This window comes from Lepidochelys olivacea (genome assembly GCF_965140295.1).
Source record: "Lepidochelys olivacea isolate rLepOli2 genome assembly, chromosome: 1".
NCBI classification, from domain to species: Eukaryota; Metazoa; Chordata; order Testudines; family Cheloniidae; genus Lepidochelys; species Lepidochelys olivacea.
The window spans coordinates 158769427-158791601 of NC_140411.1; the positions used below are offsets into that span (position 1 = coordinate 158769427).

A 22175-nucleotide genomic window follows, 5' to 3' on the forward strand; every position below is an offset into this window, starting at 1 on the left:
AATTTTGGCTCCACGGTCACAGGAAAACATGACATCCACCGCTGAGAGATCTGACTTAGGGATTTGACCTACCACAAGATATTTACACATTTAGATGCAATTTCTTTTATCTTTCACATTTTTAATTTGAAGACTGTTAACCTGTAAAGGAAGAAGTCCGTATTTATATTCTATTCCCATGTGATCCTGCAAGAAAGCCATGGTGCCTAATTTGTGGCAACAGGCTAGTGTTCTAAATCCAAGATTATTATTATTGCTGCTGCAGGATCAAACAAAGCAAAAGATGGGTGCAAGATATAAACTTGTCTGCAAACACCAAAAGGCATGATCATATTTAAGGCAATACAGACATGACTCAGGAAATTGCTTATATAAAATCACTTCCCTTCCTCCTCTGCCCATGTTCAGCAGATATGGACGTTCGCCTTTTTGATGGATGTTTGTTTTGAATCCAACATAATTGCTTTCATGATGTTTACTGGGACAGCTGTGACAATTCCATAAGCCAATCTTGTATACCCATTTGTGCTGGCTTTTGATGAGGCAGAGTTTGATCAGGTGTTTGGAGGTGATGGGAAAGGGGCTTATTTCTGCATCATAAGATCTTGGATATACTGGAGCAAATTCAGTTCAGTGGCATCTGTGCAATCCCAGTTATTTACTATTTGTGTCTTTGTCGTGAGTTTCTCACCTAGCCATTACATCCTCCAATGTTTCACTGCTGAAAAATAACTGTTTACTTAGACTCGTGTATGTGGATTGTCTGTTAACATCAATATGGTCTAGGATGGTTTTTACATTAGGATGGGAATGTTTTCTTCAAGAAAACAGTCTAAAGATTTAATGCATCTCTCCTTGCCATTGAAAGTTTGTGTGTTGCTGTATTGGTCAGATAAAGTCACTGTAAAGTTTGCCACATCTGAGGCAGCCAGCTGGGACTTCTGTGTCCATTTGCCCCTTTTTTGACCTGAGCAGCTAGTTAAAGTTCAGAGTCCTGAGGATGTTCCAGTTGGGGGCAGAAATTAACAATGGAGTCTGGTATTTTCTTTGATGTACTCTTGATTGTTTACAAGCAGACAACCCATGCCTGCCAATAATCGGGGGGGCACAATGCAAAGGGGGAAGCCACATGACTGCCCCATGTGTCGCCTCTGGGAGGAAATTTCCAGCCCCACCTCCCTGGGCCACGGCAGCCAATCCTGCTGGCACCTGGGGGGCTGAGGCCATAGGAGCAGGAAGCATGTGCCTCTGGACCGGGCCGGGGCCAGCTCCAGCCTGTGGAGTCTCACAGCACAAGTGTCTCCCCAGAGCTCCCGTGCCCTCATGGACACCTCAGCAGGGGGAGGGGTGCGGACAGTTCCCCTACATCCAGCTGAGCAGGGGGAGCTTGCTTTCAGCACCTTCCCCAGCAACATTCCACTCTGTGTCTGGTCCGGGACCGCTGCACTGTCCCTGCAAGGGGGTGAGGTGGGACGCTCTGTCCTTCTCCTGCTGCACCTCCCCCCGGCACATTTCCAGCTTGCTCGGCCTCTGCCCTGGCAGCCAGGCCTAGGCAGGGAGTGGAGGGAGCAGGCCACCACCGTATCCCCCAGCCAGGCTCTCTTGCAGACTGCGACCCTGAGCGGAGTCAGCCAGTGTGAGAAGCATCACCCCCTCAGCTCCCCACCCGGGCCTGGCTGCTGGGGAGAGGGGCTGAGCAATCTGGAAGTGATCTAGGAAGAGCTCAGCAGGAAAAAGACAGAGAACCCCTCCCTTGTTGACAGGCCAAGCAGAGCAAGTTCTGCAATGGCAGCTCAGCACTCTCAGAAAACTAGGAGGGCACATGACCCCACATGTCCCATCCCCGCCCTGCTCCCCGAGGAAGTCTCTGTGATTACAAGGAACATACAAAGTCCTGCTTCTCTGAATGCAGGAGGAACCAAAACAAAAAGGACAGGTGTTTTTTTGCTTGCTGCCCCTAGCTTCTTTAGCCAACACCAAACCCAAACACACACACTCCCTAGCTTTTTCTAGGGTCATACACACAGGTGGTGGAAGTAGGGGTGCTGCTGCACCCTCTAACTTGAAGTGGTTATTATATACAGGGTTTACAGTTTGGTTCAATGGCTCGCAACAACCCCACTATAAAAACCGTTCCAGCGGCCCTGGTCACACACTGTTCTTACAGGCTGCTGCTGTGACTACTAAGGCCTGGTTGACACTAGAAAATTAAGTTGGCATAACTACGTCGCTCAGGGGGTGCCAAAAATCTGTAGAAAGCCACTAATCTGTGGGAGCAGAGCCTATTTTGCCAACTTTGCCAGCGATCTGAAATGTAGTTGTGTTTGCTTGCTGTGGCACTAGCGTCATGATCTATTGGCCTTGAAGAGAAGCAGAATAGCGAACGTATGTAGCGCAATGGAGAATTAGAACAGTAGCGCTTCAATTCCTTGGGCAGTTCACTTGTTCTGGTGTTAGAGAAAGCTAGGCTCGGGAAGCCAGTCAATTGACTGGCCAAGTAATGTCAGCTGGCTGGTAGTTTTATTCTTTGTTACCTTTACTATTCTAATAAATTAGTGCTTTAAAATGTCAACAGTGGTCAACTGTTCAATATTTGACTGGAAGCCCAAATGCCCAACCCTAGTTAATGGCTAATTTTAGTTAATAGTGTGCAGAAAAGGATTATATTTTATACCAGGAAGTACAATATAGATGGTGTACATTTGCCAGCAACATTCCTATGACAAGTTTATCTATGTGCATTATTGCATAACTTTGAACTTTGTAAGTATTGAGAAGCATTGTAAAAATAGTTGAACAGAGTCAGCGAGTGCATTCGTGCTACAACGTTGCTTAAAGCCATGATCTGAACACATTTTGAAACCCTAAGAGAGTTGGCATGTGCTCACACCAAACAAAGGCAACTTCTTGGGTTTTTTTTTTAAAAAGCTCTAATGCCAAATGTGGCATTGCTACAGTTAGAAATGTGTTACTGCAGACTATAAGCTGTGAGCAGACTAGTATAGCACACTTCACACAAGCCTCAGCTACAGTCTTTTAAAACTGATTTCCATTCCTTTAAGAGTTTGTAAATAAGTAGGAAACTGAGGAGCAAAGTATTTAAAGAAGATCAGAGAGATTTATTACATAACAGTACTTTGTGATCCCTGGAATAAAGTAATATAGAAGTGCAAAGTAGACTCATCAGAATTTTTTACTGGAATGGTTTTTCAACGAAAAATTCCCTTTTTGCAGAATTTGTCTAAAATTTTTAATATTCCATCAGGAACCACTGAAATGATAGTTCCCCAGCAGCCATTGCGGGGACAGAGGGAAAGACTAAGCACCCCAGCTCTCTTCTCTACAGCAGCAGGGTTTGCGGGGAGGCTGAGAGTTGGGCTCACAGCCTTCCTAGAAGCCCAGCTGGAAGGCTCTTGTCAATGACAAAGTGAAATTGACCACCTTCCAGGTAGGCAGCCAGCAAGACCAAAAAATAAAAAAAATTAAAAAATCCATTTTAGTTTTCTCAGGAATCCCTTCCCAGGAAAGTTTCATAGTTTGGACTTGTCCCAATTAGGGAAAAAATTGTTTAACAGTAAAAAAAATTTCACAGGAAGGGATTTCCATTTTCTGGCAAGCTGTAGCAGAGTGCTTTGTAAGTACAGTATTACATGAACTTCACACTACTCTGTGCCATTTAGTACATAACCCATGTTCTATAAAATATATGGTTAAACTAGAGCAGGCAAACAGATTAAGCAGCTTGCCAGTGTCACAAGATCAGCCTGCCCAATTTTAATGCTATCTGAACTCTTACTTAAGCCTACCTGAGAATGTTTGACAGGAGAATACTGTACCATTTTAACTTAAAACTTACAATTTAAGAGCAGCTTATTTCAGTTTAGCTTATACCAATTCCTAATTGACTTACTGAAATAAACCTGGTTTAAACTGAAATAAGAAAATCCACACAGACTTTTGCACCCATTTAACAAAATCTATAGCATTAGTTAAAAACAAAAAAAACCCCACACATATTTGCTCTCTCTGGAACACTGCCAAGCAAAGTTATTTTGATTAAAACAATCTATATGAGCTATCTGCACTGTTCCGGAGCAATTGCTAGCGGTCACAAAGTAATATGGTATCTTAAGGGAGACTAAGAAGCAGTGATAATTGCTGTAGTTACAAGGGCTCTGGCATGGAGCATACTAGACTATCTGTCCCCAAATGGTTCCACAGAAAGGGTAGCTAAAGCCACCCACACATGGGGAAAGATTAATTAGCTGGAGGGTACCAAATAAATCAGTGGCCAAGCCAAGAACTGGTCCCAGGAGTAGAGTCCAAGTCACTCTGCTCCAATCACATGACTGTAGTCACCGGGTATAAAAACAAAACTAAAATATTTGTGATCGTGTACAGGCACACCCATTTTCAGGTTTCACAAACAGCTCTCTCTATTTTACATTGCACAAGAAGGCTAATGTTGTAAGAACAAAGCCTCTCTCCTGACAGAGAACTGCAGTTTTTTTCAGCTTGCTGTGGATTGGCTGACCTGACTGTAATATAATGGCTGTCAAAGGAAAGAAAGACTACAGCAGCTTCCTTTGAAGCACAGAGAACTTGCTCTCATGTCGGTTTCTAATTCTCTGCTTTCCTCTGAGAAAGCTCACACATAAGCAAACGTCTCTAATAAGAAGCCAAATTCAAGGGAAGGCTAATGCATTTTTAAAGATGTTCCTTCAAATCAACCTTCAAGCCACAGCACAAATATGATCAAATCATTCCATTTTATATTTCTCCTCTGACAGACTAATATTATTCAATTCAAGACACTAAGAACACGCAGTGCAAGCCTCTTATCAGATTTCCCTGAAAGCCATTTCTTTCAGCACACTAACTTCTCTCATCCTGTGCCATGTACATTTTTACCAAAAAACATCCTCCTGTGTCTGGATGACGCACACAGCAATCAGCTTCTCTCCCTGCGTCATACAGTTCAGTTCTGTATCAATCCAATGAACAATGACAGAAGTTTTTAGCATAGCTTCTTCGCTAATCTCTGAGCATACATTTGGCATGGTATTAAATGATGGAATTGTATAGGCATTGATTTATTAGGGGAATGGGAAGACAAGGAAATCTCAGCATCTACTTCCCCCTTCACTCTTATTCAAAGCAAACAAAAGCCGCCCTGTTCTTCATCTCTAAAGGTACATCTCGAAATGTAAGCTTCCTAGCCAGGGAATGTATTTTCCCTTCCTCTACAAGTGAGGGATTGGACTCTGCTCCAGGCATAGCAAATAGGAGTTTTGCTGTTAACTCTGCAGGGAGCAGACTCAGCTTATGTATTTTGTGATATGCATTATAAGCTGCTAGATAGGACATGCTGTTTGCCTCAGTCCACAGATTTGAGGTGTTCTTGCTGCTTCCACCCACATCAAGGAATTCCACAAACTGATCCATAACTATAGCTAAGTAGAGTCATGCGCAACACTGTGCAACTAAGTTTACAAGTACATATTAGCAGAGATGGGCCTTCACCAGAGCATCAGATCTGAATGTTCAGCTCTAGATCCAAACATCATGGCTCTGGCCTATTTCTATGTATCAGATAGCATAGGAAGGAAAAAGTATTAACAAACAATTATCAAGTTATGTATAAAAACATCCATACAAATTATAAAGCTCTGGGTTCTTTTCAAAAGCATACTGCTCTTATAGATGTTTGGGTATGTAGCTGTCTGTATGTCTTACCATTGGTATGGTCCTTAGCACTGTTCTTTTGCACAAGTCAGAGTGCTCTGGGTGGGTCTGTTCTTTAAGAAAGAGACTGTCCTATTGAGAATAGTCAATCTTCTCCCAGGCAGAGGGGTGATAAATGGATCACACTCTAACCCATTATAGTTTCTGAGATTTCAGATCTCTAAAAAGAGAACAGTATAAACCTACATCAAGGAGGGAGACTCCTAAGACCAGAAAAAGAACAGCCAAATACTTCATGGAGGCCAGTAGGCAGAGACCTTGCTTTGCCAATGGGAGGTGCTCAGATACTAAAGGTGATGGATGCCAATGCAAAACTTTAAGATAGACAGCTACTCAGCTGTGTTTGGTAACTACTGTGTGAATGACCAAAGGCCTGATTCTGTTTCCAGTGACTACAATGGAAGCTGGAACAAGCCACAAGTGAGAGTTGGTTATTCTAATATATTATATACCTCAGTGCACTTGACTACCAAATTATGAAGGGAGTAGTCTACAGGGACTGGCTGAGCAGCAAGAGTCAGGACTTCCAAGTTCTATTCCCAGCTCTAACACCAACCTTCTTGTGACTTTAAGCAACCCACAGCTCACTCAAGCATAAAAGGAGTGAAATACGCACCTCTCTCACTGAGGTGTTATATGGCTTCAACCAAAGGATACTGAACTTGAGGTCTAATCAAGGAAAGTCATCTCAGGCTCCACACCTATCCCTGAGCTCTCCTGTCCATTTGAGTTTATAATCACATTTTCCCATTTTAAAATAATTACTACCCCCCCTCCCGACCCTCCATGCTGTCTTTTCCCCACACAAACAGGGGGGAGGGGGAAATTACCACCAATACAGGTGAAGCCATGAAACTTACTATACACCTGGCAGAGACAAGTTTAAACTGAAAAAAGTCCCCTCCCCTCCAACTCTGTTTTAGTCATCTTAGGCATTAGCAGATAAAAGTCACACCTTTGTCTGAAGATTTTTTAAGTTGAGTGTTCCTTTGTTCTTTGGAAAATCAAAAGCTCAGATTTAAAGCATGAAGTAGAGAAGGATGAAGTAGTATGAAGGATAATGCTAGATCTTTAGATGTCTGGAATATGAAAGGGCACAATACAGGAGTGCTGCAGACAATGGGATTTACAAATAGAGGAACGGAATCCTTTGGATTTGGAAAGTGTGTGGTGTTTGGTTATGGAGTTTTTCTTCACCACCAGTGCAGCCTCACTAGTGGTAGCACTAATGCAGACGGACCAATGTAGTGTTTTCATCACTGTGACAGATTAGACAACGTTGTGATAATGTCTTTGCCTTGTCTACACTAGCACACCCTCCATTGTTACCACCACTCTGGTAGTGCAACACTGTAAACCACACCAAAGGCATCTAACACCATATGCCAAACAGAGTTACGTTAAAAGCAACAGCGCATACTCACTGATTTCTCTGGTTTTTCAATCTCTTCTGTTCACCTCCCCATGATTGCAGGGGGTGTTTTTTATCTGGAGAGTGTGAAAGTAGAATGAATTATATTGAAATTATAATTCATTAAAGAAATGCTACTTGAAGGGTTTGTTGAAATATAGTTGTCAGGAAGAGAAACATTAAGGCGTGTGAGACAATGGGTCCTCAAACTAATTAACTTAGAGCGCCTACTGAGCTAGGAGATTGGTAAACGTTAGTATGCAAATAAGATATGTATGTATATTTGTCAGTTTCTGCTTTTTTTGTCTCTTATGTTAAATTGGCTTTGGCTTAGCTGTATAAATAAGTTATCTTGAACCTCAGAGAAGGGCTCACATCTGGGTGCATTAGCAAGGGGCTTTACTAATAAACAGAGTGGTCTGTTTGCATCCGATGAAGTGAGCTGTAGCTCACAAAAGCTTATGCTCAAATAAATTGGTTAGTCTCTAAGGTGCCACAAGTACTCCTTTTCTTTCTGACAAATTATGTGAGTCCTGAATCTGACTTTGACAATTTGGAGGTTCCACCCTGTCTTCACTGGGGCCGTGTGACTCCTGACTGTTCTTAGGACGGCCGTGGCAAGCTGGCACCTGGGCATTTGGCCCGAGCGGTCCTCCACCAGGATGGAAGGGTGCATGACCACAGTGAAGTCTACGCCATCGAACCTGTTGGTTCCCACTCTGTTCTGGTAGGGATCCCGGGATCTGACATCAGGAATCTGGTCAGGTATTTATTTCTATGTTTTGTCCAGACTGAGGCCTGGCTTGTCTCTATGTCTATCCATCCTCCCTGTGGTGTGTTTGAGTCTGGGCGCTGTCTCCGTCTGGGGATCGGCTGACCAAAGGGTTCCTGTCCCCACGGTCTGAGTTAGTGAAATCTGCACAATTGCAGCCGCACCGCGCCTTGGGTAAAACCCTTGTGTGAAAGCAAGGGCGATTGAGGCAGTAGCCTGTGGGCTCCTTTTGTGTGTTGCACCGGGCATCGCTCTGACGAACCCAACTTTCCTTCTTGTGTGATTGGTGTGTAAAGTCCTCCTGTATGGGTAACCAGACATCTAAGTCGGGACAGTTCCCTAAAGGAACGTCGGCTCAGGTTATGTATTTTAGGAAGAGTCTGGACTCCTGTAAATTTCTGGAAGAATGGTCTGGGCTAAGGGAGTCAGGTAGAGTGACTACTACCAGCACTACGCTACTGTCCCCAGAAGCCTTTACAGCTATTCTGAGGGAAAATGGGCCCTTTTCCCACAGAAATGATCTATAAGGGACTGCTGCAGGCAGCAGGCAGAGAGAGAATCTGATCAAAATTGTCTGACTATTGGGTAATGTAATCAAAATCACTAAAGGATGCAAGGGTGTTCTATTGGAACTTAACTGCCTCAAATGTATAAAGGGAATGTAAGATGTAAAAAAAACAGAGCAGTGTGGAAGGGATGTTAAGGGAAAGAAAATGTGTATGTATCTGTGTGTGTGTGTAAATATGTAAAGTTCTAAGGACCAGTTGGTTGTTTTTGTTTTAAATAATGCCACTAAAAATCCATTTGACTCTTTAATTCAAAGTTGCAAAACTGACAGACCTTTTTGCTAGACACAGGTAATTAGTGTTGTTTGGCTTTGGGATTTGGCATTTAACCCTTAAAAGGTAACTCAATGCTTTACAAAATTAAAAATGTTTTTAAGTTGTGGCTGCAGCAGGGCAGTAAAATCAGGAGAATATATAAAAAAAATTCTGGATTCTTTTTGTTTGTTTTATGTTTGTTTTTGTAACAAAATAGCAGATGAGAGCTGTAGTAAAAAAAATAAATAAATAAAAAAGACAGTGCCCTTCTGAAGCAACAGCAGGGGTGAAGTGCACAAAACAAAAAACAAACAATGTTAGAAACACTGAGTCTTAAAATGGCTCTGAGTAATCAGACTGTCACTTTGATAAAGGTACATGAAAACTCTGTAAGCAAAAAAAGAAATAGTTACACCTTATGTAAAAATGGATCTGGGTAATGTTATAGAAGTTAAACTATGGAAGGAATGTGCATTTGCCCCAGAACATGTGCAGGGTATATTGTAGAAGGAGCAAAAGAAATGCAAACATACCATGCTACTTAATTAAAATGCTATTAGGGCTCCAAAGGGAGCCACAATAGGTTGGGTTTTCTTTTTCAGATTGCTATGTGTTTTGGAAGCAGAAGTTAAAAGTAATCAAAACTCTGGTGAAAGTTGATTGTGTTCCTTTTAAGATAGAGTCTCTGAGCTGCTGATTTTAAATCCAAAAGCAGGAAGTGCCTGTGAAAATGCAAATTACCTAAATGATAAAGGAAGGAAAGAACTAGCAGCACAAAGGAGCAGATAAAGGACATACCTGGTCAGCAAACAAATTGTCTAAATAAAAGGCATGGTATAACAAGATAATTTTAATAAATTTAATGATAATAAGTATCCCTGTAACAACATATAGTGTGTATGATTTTTGGAAAAACCCTTTAAGGTCGTATGGTAATGATGCTTCTCAGTTATTACCTGTAAATAAAACTTAAAGCTTAACACAGCAGGAAAAACATTATAAACTTGGTCTGCTGTATAAGAAGGAAAACTCAGGGATTTAATGGCTAAAACAGTGGGATAATTTTCCCATACCCCTTAAAAGATAAAAGCCATTGAAACCTGGCCTGCCTATAGAACAAAAACAGGAAAATGTGGGTGCAATTCCTCTGTTTTTCCTGCAATTAGCAAGGAAATTTGTAAAAGAAAGTGGTATTATTATTAAGCAATAATTTGTCCCCACCAGGGGGGTGGAAATTGTTTCTTTTGTTTTTAGACTCTACAAGCAAGCTGGCGCCAGCGGAAGAGTAATTCAGAATACCATGGATCTATGTTTTGTGTTGTTTGTCTGTGGTGTTTGTCTTGTTGCTAGCATTGTTGTGTTTTAATGAACAGAAAACCTCATGGCATGGGTGGGGGATGGCTTCAAAAGGCTGACCTTGCGGGGAGGGAGGGAGGGAGGGAAGATGTGTACGGGAATGCAAAAGGCTAACTCAGGAGAATCCCAAAATTCAGTGGCCACTGTTAGGATCTTGGGACAAAGACCGAGTAGACGTCTTAAAAGACAAACTCAGCCAACCTAAAACTAAATTGGCAAAAGGATAGGTTGATTGTTTCATGCAGTGGTGGGAAGAGGCAAATCATAGGTGGACAGAATCAAAACTTGCCTCTCTCAAAGATTCTGGCTTCTATCCCACCAGATACAACTCATTTTACTGTTGTTGATTTGTGCTCTGCTTTCTTTTCTGTCCTGGTTCACCCTGACTCCCAGTTTCTGTTTGCCTTTTCTTACAAGGGGCAACAGTACATATGGACCACACTGCCCCAGGGGTATACTGAAAGCCCGTCATATTTTTCCCAGGCATTAGCCAGAGACCTTGCTGACCTTGTTTTCCTGTCCAGGTCCACACTAGTCCAATATGTAGATGATCTACTCCTCTGTTCCCCTTCATTGTCTGCCTCTGAAACTGACTCTTTAGTGCTCCTTACTGCCCTAGCAAATACGGGTCACAAAGCTTCTCGCTCTAAAACTAGAACTCTGTCACGCTTCTGTCACATACCTTGGCTTTCTCCTCTCCCAGGGTTCCCGTGCACTTTCTCTCACCCGCATCCAAGCTATCCTTAGCTTTCCCCGACCCCGCTCCCCACGCGAGGTCTGGAAGTTTTTAGGCATGGCTGGATTTTGCAGACAATGGATTCCCCAATATGCCTCCCTTGCAAAACCTCTCCAGGAACTCACTCAATTTTCTGTGCCTGACCCCATGCCGTGGCCCCCTGAGGCCAATTCTGCCTTTGTTTCCCTCAAACAGGGTTTAGCTTCTGTCCCTGCCTTAGGGCTGCCTGACTATTCTAAGCCTTTTACCCTTTTCTGCCACAAAAAATCTGGGTGTGCGCTTGGAGTTCTCACTCAGATGCATGGAGAAAAGAACCGCCCAGTGGCTTATTTCTCTGCCACTTTAGACCCTGTTGCCCAAGGCTTACCCCCCTGCCTGCGTGCTGTGGCTGCTGCAGCGTGCCTAGTCGAAATGTCTGATTCCCTTGCTCTCCGCTCTCTTCTTACCCTCCTGGTCCCTCACTGACCTCACCCTGCTCCAAGACTCTGCCCCAGAAACCGAGAAAGAATCCTGGGTTGCCCAAGGTTGCTCTCTACATCCAGATTCTCTTTGGCGCTCGCCTACTGGTGCCTTTGTAGCCCCCTTTTCACTCTACCCGTCTCTGGCCGCCCTGCTACACGGTGTTTCACATGTCGAAAAGGAGGGGATGGTCTCTGCTGTAACTAAGACAGGATGGTGGGCCCCCCATTTTGGCTCTTTTGCAGCCTGCCACTGAGCAGCCTGTACCATTTGCCAAAGCCATAATATTGGTAAACCTGCAAAAGTGGCCCAGGGGTTCCGGGGCCTGCCTCAAGCACCGTTCTTGCACAAATGCCTAAGCGTCAACAATATGACTTTATATTGGTTATGGTATGTTTATTCTCTGGTTGGAGTGAAGCCTTCCCTTGTTGCAAGGCTGACTCACTGTCTGTTGCCAAATGTTCGTTAAATCATATTATGCCTGCCAAGGGAATTCCTGCTACTCTGTCCAGTGATCGGGGTACACATTTTACTGGACAACTTGTTCAACACCTGGACCATATATTGCATATCAAACACCTGTTGCACTGTCCCTACCACCCACAGAGCGCAGGTGCAGTTGAAAGACGAAATGGTGTACTTAAGAATAAGCTTGCTAAAATTTGTGACTCTACAGGATTAAGCTGGCCAGTAGCCTTACCATTAGCCCTTATGGACATGAGATCCACTCCATCCCAAAGGCATAAATTAAGTCCCTTTGAAATTGTTATGGGACGCCCTATGCGAGCTATGACTACTATTACTCCTGTTCCAGATTTGAACTTGACTCAAAGTGCGCTCCTTCAGTATTGCAAGGGACTAATACAAGCTGTAAGTCACTTCCATTCACAGGTTCGAGTCGCCTGGCCCATGGAACCCACCTCCGATGCTTGCCACAACCTCGAGCCAGGTGACTGGGTCTACATACGGCGCCATCATCGAAAGCACACCTTGAAGCCCCGGTGGAAGGGTCCTCATCAGGTACTGCTTACTACACAGACTGCTGTTAAACTATCTGGTATCGCAGCATGGATACATGCTTCACAGTGTAAGAAGGCACCATCCCCAGAGAACCAATAGTCACCTCAGGACAACGCAGAGTCAATTTTGACTCCAGAAGATGACGTAGAGGAACAGTCTGCAATACCTTACAATCTACGCTCTCGTAAGGGTTGCCAGAAGCAGACGACGAACAAAACAAAAAAGCAGTAGCGAGCCTAGCGCCTACTGCCTGGTGAGCGTAAAACCGTGACTGCGGTTCCCTCAGTTGAGGTAGTCAGAACCAGAAGAGCCTTGCCTCTAACATGCGCCTCGGCCTGTTCCTCAGCTGCTGGTATCGTACGGTCTGGGGAGACCATGATGACAATTCTTTTATCCAGCAGCAGGTGTGGATAGCTCAGACCCTTAATATTTCTCATTGCTGGGTCTGCAGCCACATCCCAGCCCACTCTCAAACTGGTGTTCCTGTCCTGGCTATCCCACTCAAGTCCCCAGACCTCACTGGAGGATCTCGTCTGTTTAACAAAATACGGATCAGCAATTACACTTGGGAAGTGGTGGGAATAAATGCAACTAAATGGATAAGTGTGGTGGAGGGAAAAGGTCATTGGTGTTGGGTGTGTAATGGGACAGGGCTGGATCAGGGGAAAAGCCGTTGCCTTCAGCATATTGTGGCCAATGATGTATGGGATTATTCAAACAAAACTAAAAAGTGGCGGGCCGGGTATAGAGATATGAATTTTTCTCAACCTGGGATCAAACAGAGAAATCATCAATCTCATGTTCCCCCTACAGTAACCTTAGTGAAAACAATACAATCTTTCAATGTCATGCAAATAATACCACTCCTAGTAAGGAGAATTACCCTGTACCCTTTGGGGGATACTACTCCTCCTTTGCAAACACCTATATGACAAATGGGTGCAACCGACCCTTCCTGGCCTTAATAGGCCATCACTGGGTGTGTGGGACCAGAGCTTATACCGCACTACCAGCTAATTGGTCAGGAATCTGTTATCACGCCCGACTCTTCCCACAATTCTGAGTGCTAGGAACCTTCCCTCGAACGCCTCCGCAATTTCAGGCGAAAAAGAAGGGACTTAAAAGATGCCCAATGGTATGTAAATAACATAAGCCCCTTAACCTGGGAAGAGGCCATTGGCGGTTCCTTCATACCATTGGGGGAGTAATACACCATGCAAAAAGGCTCCTAAGGTTACAAGCAGTAGTTGAAATAATGGCAAATGAAACCGGAGAAAGTTTAAGAGCCCTGGTCAAAGAAACAGGGGCAATCCGACAGATGGCCCTCCAAAACCGTCAGGCATTGGACATAGTGCTGGCAGCAAAAGGAGGGACTTGTGCTCTCATTGGAAAAGACTGCTGTGTGTATATACCAGACAACACCAATGAGGTAATAGATCGTGCTAGCCACTTAGAACAAATCACATATCTTCCCCACGAAGAGCCAAGTTCTTTATGGAAGTGGCTAAGTAACCTTTTCAATTTCTCTGGCATAGGAAACTGGTTGTTTCAGGGAGCCCTAACTCTCCTGTTTGGAATCCTAATAATTTTTGTATGTTTTCAGTTACTTTCCTGTTGTATCCAAAATTGTGTCAGGCATGCTACACAGATAGCTGCCCCAAACCAGAGTGCTAATTTGATTATTTTAAATATCACTGATGAACAAAGAGATAAAGAACGCTTGATATGTGGAACCCAGTCATTGTTGGTCATTGTGTAGCTTGACCAAAAGGAGGGATTGTGAAAGTAGAATGAATTATATTGAAATTATATTTCTTTAATGAATTGCTACTTGAAGGGTTTGTTGAAATATAGTTGTCAGGAAGAGAAACATTAAGGCGTGTGAGACAATGGGTCCTCAGACTAATTAACTTAGAGCTCCTACTGAGCTAGGAGATTGGTAAACCTTAGTATGCAAATAAGATATGTACGTATATTTGTCAGTTTCTGCTTTCTTTTGTCTCTTATGTTAAATTGGCCTTGGCTTAGCTGTATAAAAAAAGTTATCTTGAACCTCAGAGAAGGGCTCACATCTGGGTGCATTAGCAAGGCGCTTTGCTAACAAACAGAGTGGTCTGACAGATTGTGAGTCCTGAATCTGACTTTGACAAGAGAAACCACCGGGCTACTATATTTTAAATTTGTGTGTGAAGAATGTGCATCACTCTGTACTAATCCAGATTAAAAAAAAAGACTGTGTCCTAAGAGGAAACCATAAAGTTCAGAAAATGCTGCAAAAAACAGGCCTATATACTTACAGCTTGCTTGCTTTAGGTGGAGCCTACTGAAACTAATAATTGTTAAGACTTTGCTGTTCACTTAAACAAGATCTGCAACAAAAACAAATCTTTTAAATTAAGATCTGTTCTTTTCACAGGTCCTGAATGTTTTACCTTTTGATGCAGTAGGTATTTGGTAGAGAAAAGGAAGGTTGGCTTCTTGAAACAGACTACTTCTGTTAATTGTACACGATTCACTTGCTATCTATGGAAGCATAGTTTACAAATATTAAAGGATCAGACCTGTTTAAAAAAAAAAACAGCATTTTGTGTAGCAAGGTTGTATCTGCAATTGGCTTCTACTGTTCTGAAGTAATTACAGCTGGGAAAGATGCTCATAACCTTTAGACCCATCCAGAGATAAAATTACACTTGTTTGTTCTTTGAACGTATGTACTTTGAGACATGGCAGATTTGCTAACAAACCACAGGTGAAAGGTCTCCTGTCTTGATCTCTCCCGCCACGTAGAAATGAGGATCTCATGGGAGTCATCCCTCTCAACATCTGCATTATTCCTTATTAAACTTTTTTAAACAGTTTCCGCTGACACAGTTGTGCTGGTAGTGTGCGGGGAGGGAAGTGGAGGGGGAGTAATTTTGCTGAACTGGCTTTTTAAAAAGCTGTTCTCAAGATAGCCTTGAATGCTTTCTAAAAGTGGTCTTAGAGCTAATTTGGCTGCACAACTGTGCTAGTAAAAAAAAAAAACACCCCCAAAAAACACCAATGCTGCCAGATTTGTAATATGGGAAGGACATTGACCTGCAGAGTCTCCATTGTACACGTATGTTTTCATGCAGTAAAGGTTATTCACGCTTTACAGTGAGCTGTCATGGCTCATGCAATACTACATTCAGCTGATAACCTAAGTTTCCACAAGCTATTTTCCCACCATAATTTAACTTTTTACTGTATGTCTGCTCTTCCTTTGAAGCATCCCCTCATTTCTAAAAGTTAAAACAAAGCTAGTGCTACTGAAATGTGTAGTACTGATAGCTCTGGAGACTGAAGTCCTTTAACCACAGCAAAGCAGTTGCCCTGCTGCATCTGCTCTGAAGTATCCTAACCTTGATCTAAGAGACTGTCTCTAGGGTTTGAATTATATCTAGGGTTCCTATACTGTGCCCATCACTCTGGTATCTGAACACCTGAAAAAACAGTGGACAAGTCCCTTCTAGGAATAGGCTAGAAAAGTACAAGCTATCTTCACATAAGCCATCAGAGTACATTTGGTACCTGCCAGATTGGTCTGCATTCAGACCTACAACCTAGAAGTGTGACCGACTTTATATTTCATTACCGAAGAGCCACCTAGTCACCTGTAAGTTAGTGTTGGACAATATTTCAAACACGGTATTAAGCTGAATTTTCCATCCTTACTTCACTTTTGATAACGTTGAGTTCACATGATGATTCCCTCCCATCCTTGCTCTCCTGAAATATGGGGGAATCTCCTCTGTGTTTTCACGTCTTGACTCTATTAGAGCAGCTATCTGTATGAGGGAGCTAAAAGCACTGACAAAAATACCAACACTTTGATCTAGATAATGAGATTGTTCATGGTGGGTTATAATTTAGAGACAAACCTCCCTATTGTGGAACAAAAGGCCTTTTGAAATCTGTTCAGCGTAGGCTTCTCCGCTGAATGGAATGAGCTGTCTGCTCAAGCAATAAAGAAGACAGGTGATGCTCATTCTTCTTAGCTCTTTCAGGGATTCTTTTCCATATACTAAAAAAAAAAAAAAAAGGGGGGGGGGTATATTTCCAGTCCCCCTGGAAGTCTGAAAGAGGTAAAAATATTGAACTCTCAAAAAAGGACATTTCTGTGTTATTTAGAAATGGGCCCAAGCCACAGTCTTCGAGTATAGGTATGATCCTATACTCAAGTTTGTGCGTGTTCAGATCTGAAGTTTTGGTCTGAACCAATCTCTAATGCTAATCTTTGTGCTGGGCAAAACAGTTGCGGGGTTTGCTTTTGTTCTGACCTGTTGCAGTATAGTCAAAATAGGCTAGGTGCTGTACAGGTGTATAGAAAGGCACAGAACTTGTCTTGTTCTTACCACCTAAAATGACAGAGAAAGGGCTGGGAAAAGGGGTGCAACATATAGTTACTTTATCTAGGATGTTGGGTCTCCGAGGAAAAAACTTTGCTGCCTTTAACACCCATGGCAAGTGTTTGCAGGCTAATATCTTGCTTTGAATTCTATGAAGAATTTGTGATCACATTCCTCTACTTTTCATTCAGTCAGGTGATGACTGAGCCCAGAGCCTCAGCTAGTGTAAATTGGCATAGCTTCACTGACTTCAAAGAAAAATAGGGCAGATCTTCACCTTGAGCTGTTTCACTTAACCAGAGAGAATTGGGAGATTGGAGTCAGTGGAGATTTTTTGCATCGCTTTATAAACACACTTCACTCATGTTCTTTGGAATCCTTCAACTAAAGAGGCATGGCAGAAAGGCCTGCTCTAGTTTGTTCTGCCATATGAAGAGCAGATTTGAGGCTGATGGAGCAAGGTTAATTTTGGGGAAACATGAGATCTGGTAAACAAAAGGTGTCCACCTCCAGGAGAGAGAGACGTGATGCAATGTAGCAACCTACATAAACGGATCAAGAATGGATACCTATTGATAAGTATGGTAAAACATCAAACACTGTGAAAGCCCTGTCTTGGCAGACTGTTCTTACCTCTGACCACTACCAGAGGAGCCTTTACATTTTGGCAACACTGGTATAGTTTGTCATATCAATATAAATATTAAATTAAACTGAAATTCTCATGCTCAAATAAATTGGTTAGTCTCTAAGGTGCGACAAGTACTCCTTTTCTTTTTGTGAAATTCTTATACTGCTCTAGGTGATGTCCTGCAAGTTTTAATTCAACCTTGAATGTTGATGTGAATTCAACTGTGACTTCCTTGCCATTTGGAGCAATTGCGAATAGAGTAAAAGGAGGCGTAGAAGGTATAGATATTCTATTTGCTAGCATCCTAAATGGTGCACTGAAATCCATCATGTTTGGAGGGCTGTTCTTAAAAATAGGAAAACTGAAAGACTCCAGATCCCTTGAGGATGTGACCTCTCCCTGTTGGGGAAAGCAAAAAAAAAAAAAAAAAAAAAATTTCTTATCAGAGGATAATTTTTGCACGCCACTGTCGGAACAGATGTCAGAAAATGCCTGTCTCCTCTGAAGGGGTTTAGAAGCTGTGGAGGTAACTTCTGGTCTGTCATGGTAGCTGTTTGAAGGCAGAAGTAAGTGGTCTTCCTGAACAGTGGAACCTCTCCAAGCTACATTAGTCTGAATCGGAACTGAATAGTGCTCCAACGTTCTGACTCACTGACATTTCAACTCTGATAACAGGATATGAAAGCTATTCAAAAATCAAAACTAATCTGCAGTAAAGATGACATACTTGCAGCAGGGTGAGCAAAATCAAATCATAATTTTTTTTAAAAAACCCAGTACTTTCATTTGGCAACCATGGTTTATAGTTCAGAGATCAGAGTCCTTGCAGTGTCTGAGAAATGAATTGCTGGGCAGTCTCACAAAGGCAATGTTCAGTGTTTTTTCCCTTCTCCTCCTCACCTTGGCTAGGACAAGTTTATTTTGCTGAGTGTTAAAGAGTTTATTAGAATTGGGTATATTTCTTTGTGGTTTGACTTTATATACTGCTCACCAAAAACTATTGTCTGAATCTCGCTGTTTTTCTCTTATGACTGACTGACCAAAACGTAGAGACTGTTTTTGCTATTGTCCTTCATTCAGAAGAGGAAAGAAAAGTAGGGTAGCATTTAATAGAAAAATCTATAGCTAGTTAGAACTTCAAAGTTGTACATCATTATTACAAAATGGTAAATTCCTTTGTGGTGGTATCATTAGTAAAGCTAGGCCTAAATGCTGGTAAAATCAACTTTCTGCATTTCTTTTTTCAAAAGTAGCATTATCTTCCCTCAAACTTTTGAAAGTGTGATGACTAATGGTCTTTCAGGAGCTTTCTTTAGTTTCCATGTACCAAAGCTCTCAGTTTCTCTCTTTTAGCCAAAAGTTAACAGCTTTGTTATACTAACTTATTACTATTAGCATCCTACAGAACCTAAGGAGAAATAAGATCCATTTCTGACCACAATCTCAAGACTTCTTGACAGCCATCTCCAATTGTAATGACCTTTTATACATGAAAGCCTGGAATAGTCTAACAGCAATTGTTTTGTAGTCTTTGTGCATACTTTTCTGAAGCTAGAAGAGTACATAAGCTGGAAACCTCATTACAAGTACCTTATGTAAGAGTCAGTGGAGTAAGAAAACAGTTTAACAAAGGAGATCTGAAAAACAAACTGTGGTGAAGAATGGTTATGTGTAGATCCAAGTTACTATCAGCACTTGGACCAGGTTTTCAGTGGATCCACTGACAAGTTTTCAATAAAAATGTAAAAATATAACTAGATGTAATATTTTCACTGAAGACAAAGAGATATACACTATATACCAAAAATGGAGGTAGTCTAAAAATAGCCATACATGGCCTGCCTAGCAGATTAATAGTATTTCACCCTTCCAATACAAAAATCCATCCAAGTTTGACTTCTGTCACTGGGCTGCCAGTACTTTGTCCTTTACTAAGTTAAAAAAAAAACTTCCTCAATCTGCAGACATCTCATTTAACCACACTCCAGAACTATCAACTCTGCTGTAAGGAGCCACATTTAACCCTCTTTGATTCAGCTGATATGAGACAAGAGGGGGGAAAAAATTGGGGGGTGGGGAGATTTGAAGGGGGCACATTTGAAGGGAGCATAAAGGGTACAGAACAAATCCCCAAGCCTGACACTGTCCCCTATTTAAATAAAGGATTCTTATAATTCCATCTCACAGTTCTGATGACTAATAAGATACCCAAATGTCACTAGAGCAATTTACTTCCTTCCCTTCATGTTTCATCAGCCCAGCTTTGCACAACCTTCAAATATAATGATAGGCATATTTATTAGCAGTTTGCTATAAACAATTCTTATGGTTCTGGGAGGTAGCCCACAGGTGTAATAACTCCTTCCAGCACTAGCTTTTATCATATGCCATGGCACTGAGGAACTTTAAAAACTTATATTGTATGACTTCTGTAAATAGCATCCACTGCTACTTCAGTAGGTATTTTTAAAATGAAAAATACTTCAGTGCCTTCCATCCAAAAGCACTTTGCAAGCATTAAAGTTTGCCTCAAGTGGGTCATGAGATTATGGGTTATATTTCCATTTTACTGATGAGAAAACTGGGATACACAGAGGTTAAGTGACTTGACCAAGACATAAAGGAAGTCTGATACAGTGGGGCTAGAACCCAGGTATTCAAATCCCAAGCCTGCACTTAAGCCACAAGGCAAAAGTTATCACCAGACAACCTTAGGCCCACCTCCCCCCATATCTATAATTAAAGAAAGATTATTCCTTATCTTATTCTTGTCAAACTCTGGACTATGTTCATTCTCCTGGTTACAATGTCCTTATGACTTCATTACACTTACATTTGTTTTATTGTGGATTATAGTTACACAAGTACATAGAATTTGCCATTTAGCACATCAGATTATTGGTTAATCAAATCTGGCTTCCTGCCTCCATCAGCGGACAATACAGGATACTGACCAAGGTGAAAAGAAAAGGAGTACTTGTGGCACCTTAGAGACTAACCAATTTATTTGAGCATAAGCTTTCGTGAGCTACAGCTCACTTCACCGGATGCAAGGTTTCTGTACCTCTGAAACCTGACCAAGGTGAGAACACCCACAATGCTTATGACTGTGTAGTGCTCTACATAGGGTGACCATAGCTCCCTGAACCAGCAGTAATGAGATGAGAGCATGAAACATGATATCTGATTAAGTATGCTTTCTAAAATAGGGTAGTCAGTGTTTGTAATAGGCTTTGAGAATTTAAAGCACTAGGCATTATCATTTAAAAAACGAACAGTCACAAGCATTTCCAGTCGCTCTTTAAACCCACCTACCACAGTATTCAACTCCATGCATTTTTTTTTTAAAAGCCAAACCCCATTTACAAGATGAAAAATTGGTATAGCACTCAGTATACTACGGATGATTGTATAGCTATCAAATAAAGAAGCATCCTGCTTTAAACCCCTCCGCACAAGCGTAAGGAATAGCTGGCTACCGACATGTACCTGTTTTGTGAATCTTGGCCAGTCTGTATTAACCGAGAACAGCGCCGATCAAGGACGTGTCTCTCTCACCCACACACACACACACTCCGGAGCCTTCCCTGCCCGGGCACCGGCGTCGCGCCCGCCTGGCAGCGGGAAAGCACCGCGCCCGGGCACCCTCCCCTCCCCTCCCCAGGCGCCCGGCCCGGCTCACCTGCAGCGGGAAGCTCGCCGCCTTGTTGCCCACGTAGCCGCGCACGACATGGCTCTGGATGGAGAGCACCCGGCACCGCGCCTCCGCCTCCTCCATGCCGCCCGCGCGCCCTGCCCCCGCTGCACGCGGCCGGGGCCGGAGCCTCCCCGGGCAGCGCGGAGCTGCCGAGCCGCCGCCGCCGCCGCCGGGCGCACAGGGGAGAGCGGGGCCGGCCAGCCCAGGCGGCGGAGTCAGGCGATCGGCGCAGACACCTAAGCCCCGGCTTACATCCGCCAGCCCAGCGCCGGAGTGAGCCGCCAGCGCCCGCCAGCGCCATTTAAAGGCACCGCCGCCGCCCCCCCCGCCCCGCGGCACCCACACCACAGTCCCCCTGCCCCACACCTAGGGCCGCCCCCCTGCCCCCACAGTCCCATTGCACATCCAGTGCCGCCCACACCCCCCCGGCTCCTCACCCCCCCACCCACCTAGTGCCGCCCACGCTCCCACTGCCCCTCACACAAAGTGCCGCCCCCTGCCCCTCCCCCCCACACCAAGTGCCACCCCCTGCCCCAACACCTAGTGCCGCCCACACTCCCACTGCCCCCCACACCAAGTGACACCCCCCGTGCCCCCACAGTCCCATTACGCATCTAGTGCCGCCCACACTCCCACTGCTCCTCACCCGCCCCACCAAGTGCCACCCCCTTGCGCCCCCACACCTAGTGCCACCCACAATCCCACTGCCCCTCACCCGCCCCACCAAGTGCAACCCCCCTGCCCCCACACCTACTGCTGCCGGCACCCCCACTGCCCCTCACATGAAGTGCTGCCCCCCTGCCCATCCAGTGCCACCCACACTCCCACTGCTCCTCACCCCCCGCACCAAGTGCCACCCCCTTGCACCCCCACAGTCCCACTGCACATCCAGTGCCGCCCACACTCCCACTGCCCCCACCCCTCCACACCTAGTGCCACCCTCACTCCCCGTCCCATACCCCCACATACCTAGTGCCACGCCCTGCCCCCAGTCCTATTGCACATCCACTGCCACCCACACTCCCACTGCACATCCAGTGCCACTCCCACTGCCCCATACTCCCACACACTTAGTGTCAGACTGTTACATCCCATCCCTGGCCCACAATCATATATAAACCATTAATTTAATACAAGAGACTGTGAAGCTAAGAACA

The 22175-nt window shown here is 43.7% G+C and overlaps 1 protein-coding gene across 1 annotated transcript in view; it reads right to left on the reverse strand.

The window, feature by feature from the left end:
• Positions 1 to 21297, reverse strand: part of PDXK (pyridoxal kinase) — a 99646-nt gene extending 78349 nt beyond the window's left edge. Inside the window, exon 1 of the mRNA XM_084616657.1 lies at positions 21004 to 21297. Coding sequence (XP_084472783.1) covers positions 21004 to 21099 — 96 coding nt within the window. The 5' untranslated portion in view covers positions 21100 to 21297. The remainder of the gene's footprint in view (positions 1 to 21003) is intronic.
• Between the last annotated feature and the right edge of the window lie 878 nt (positions 21298 to 22175).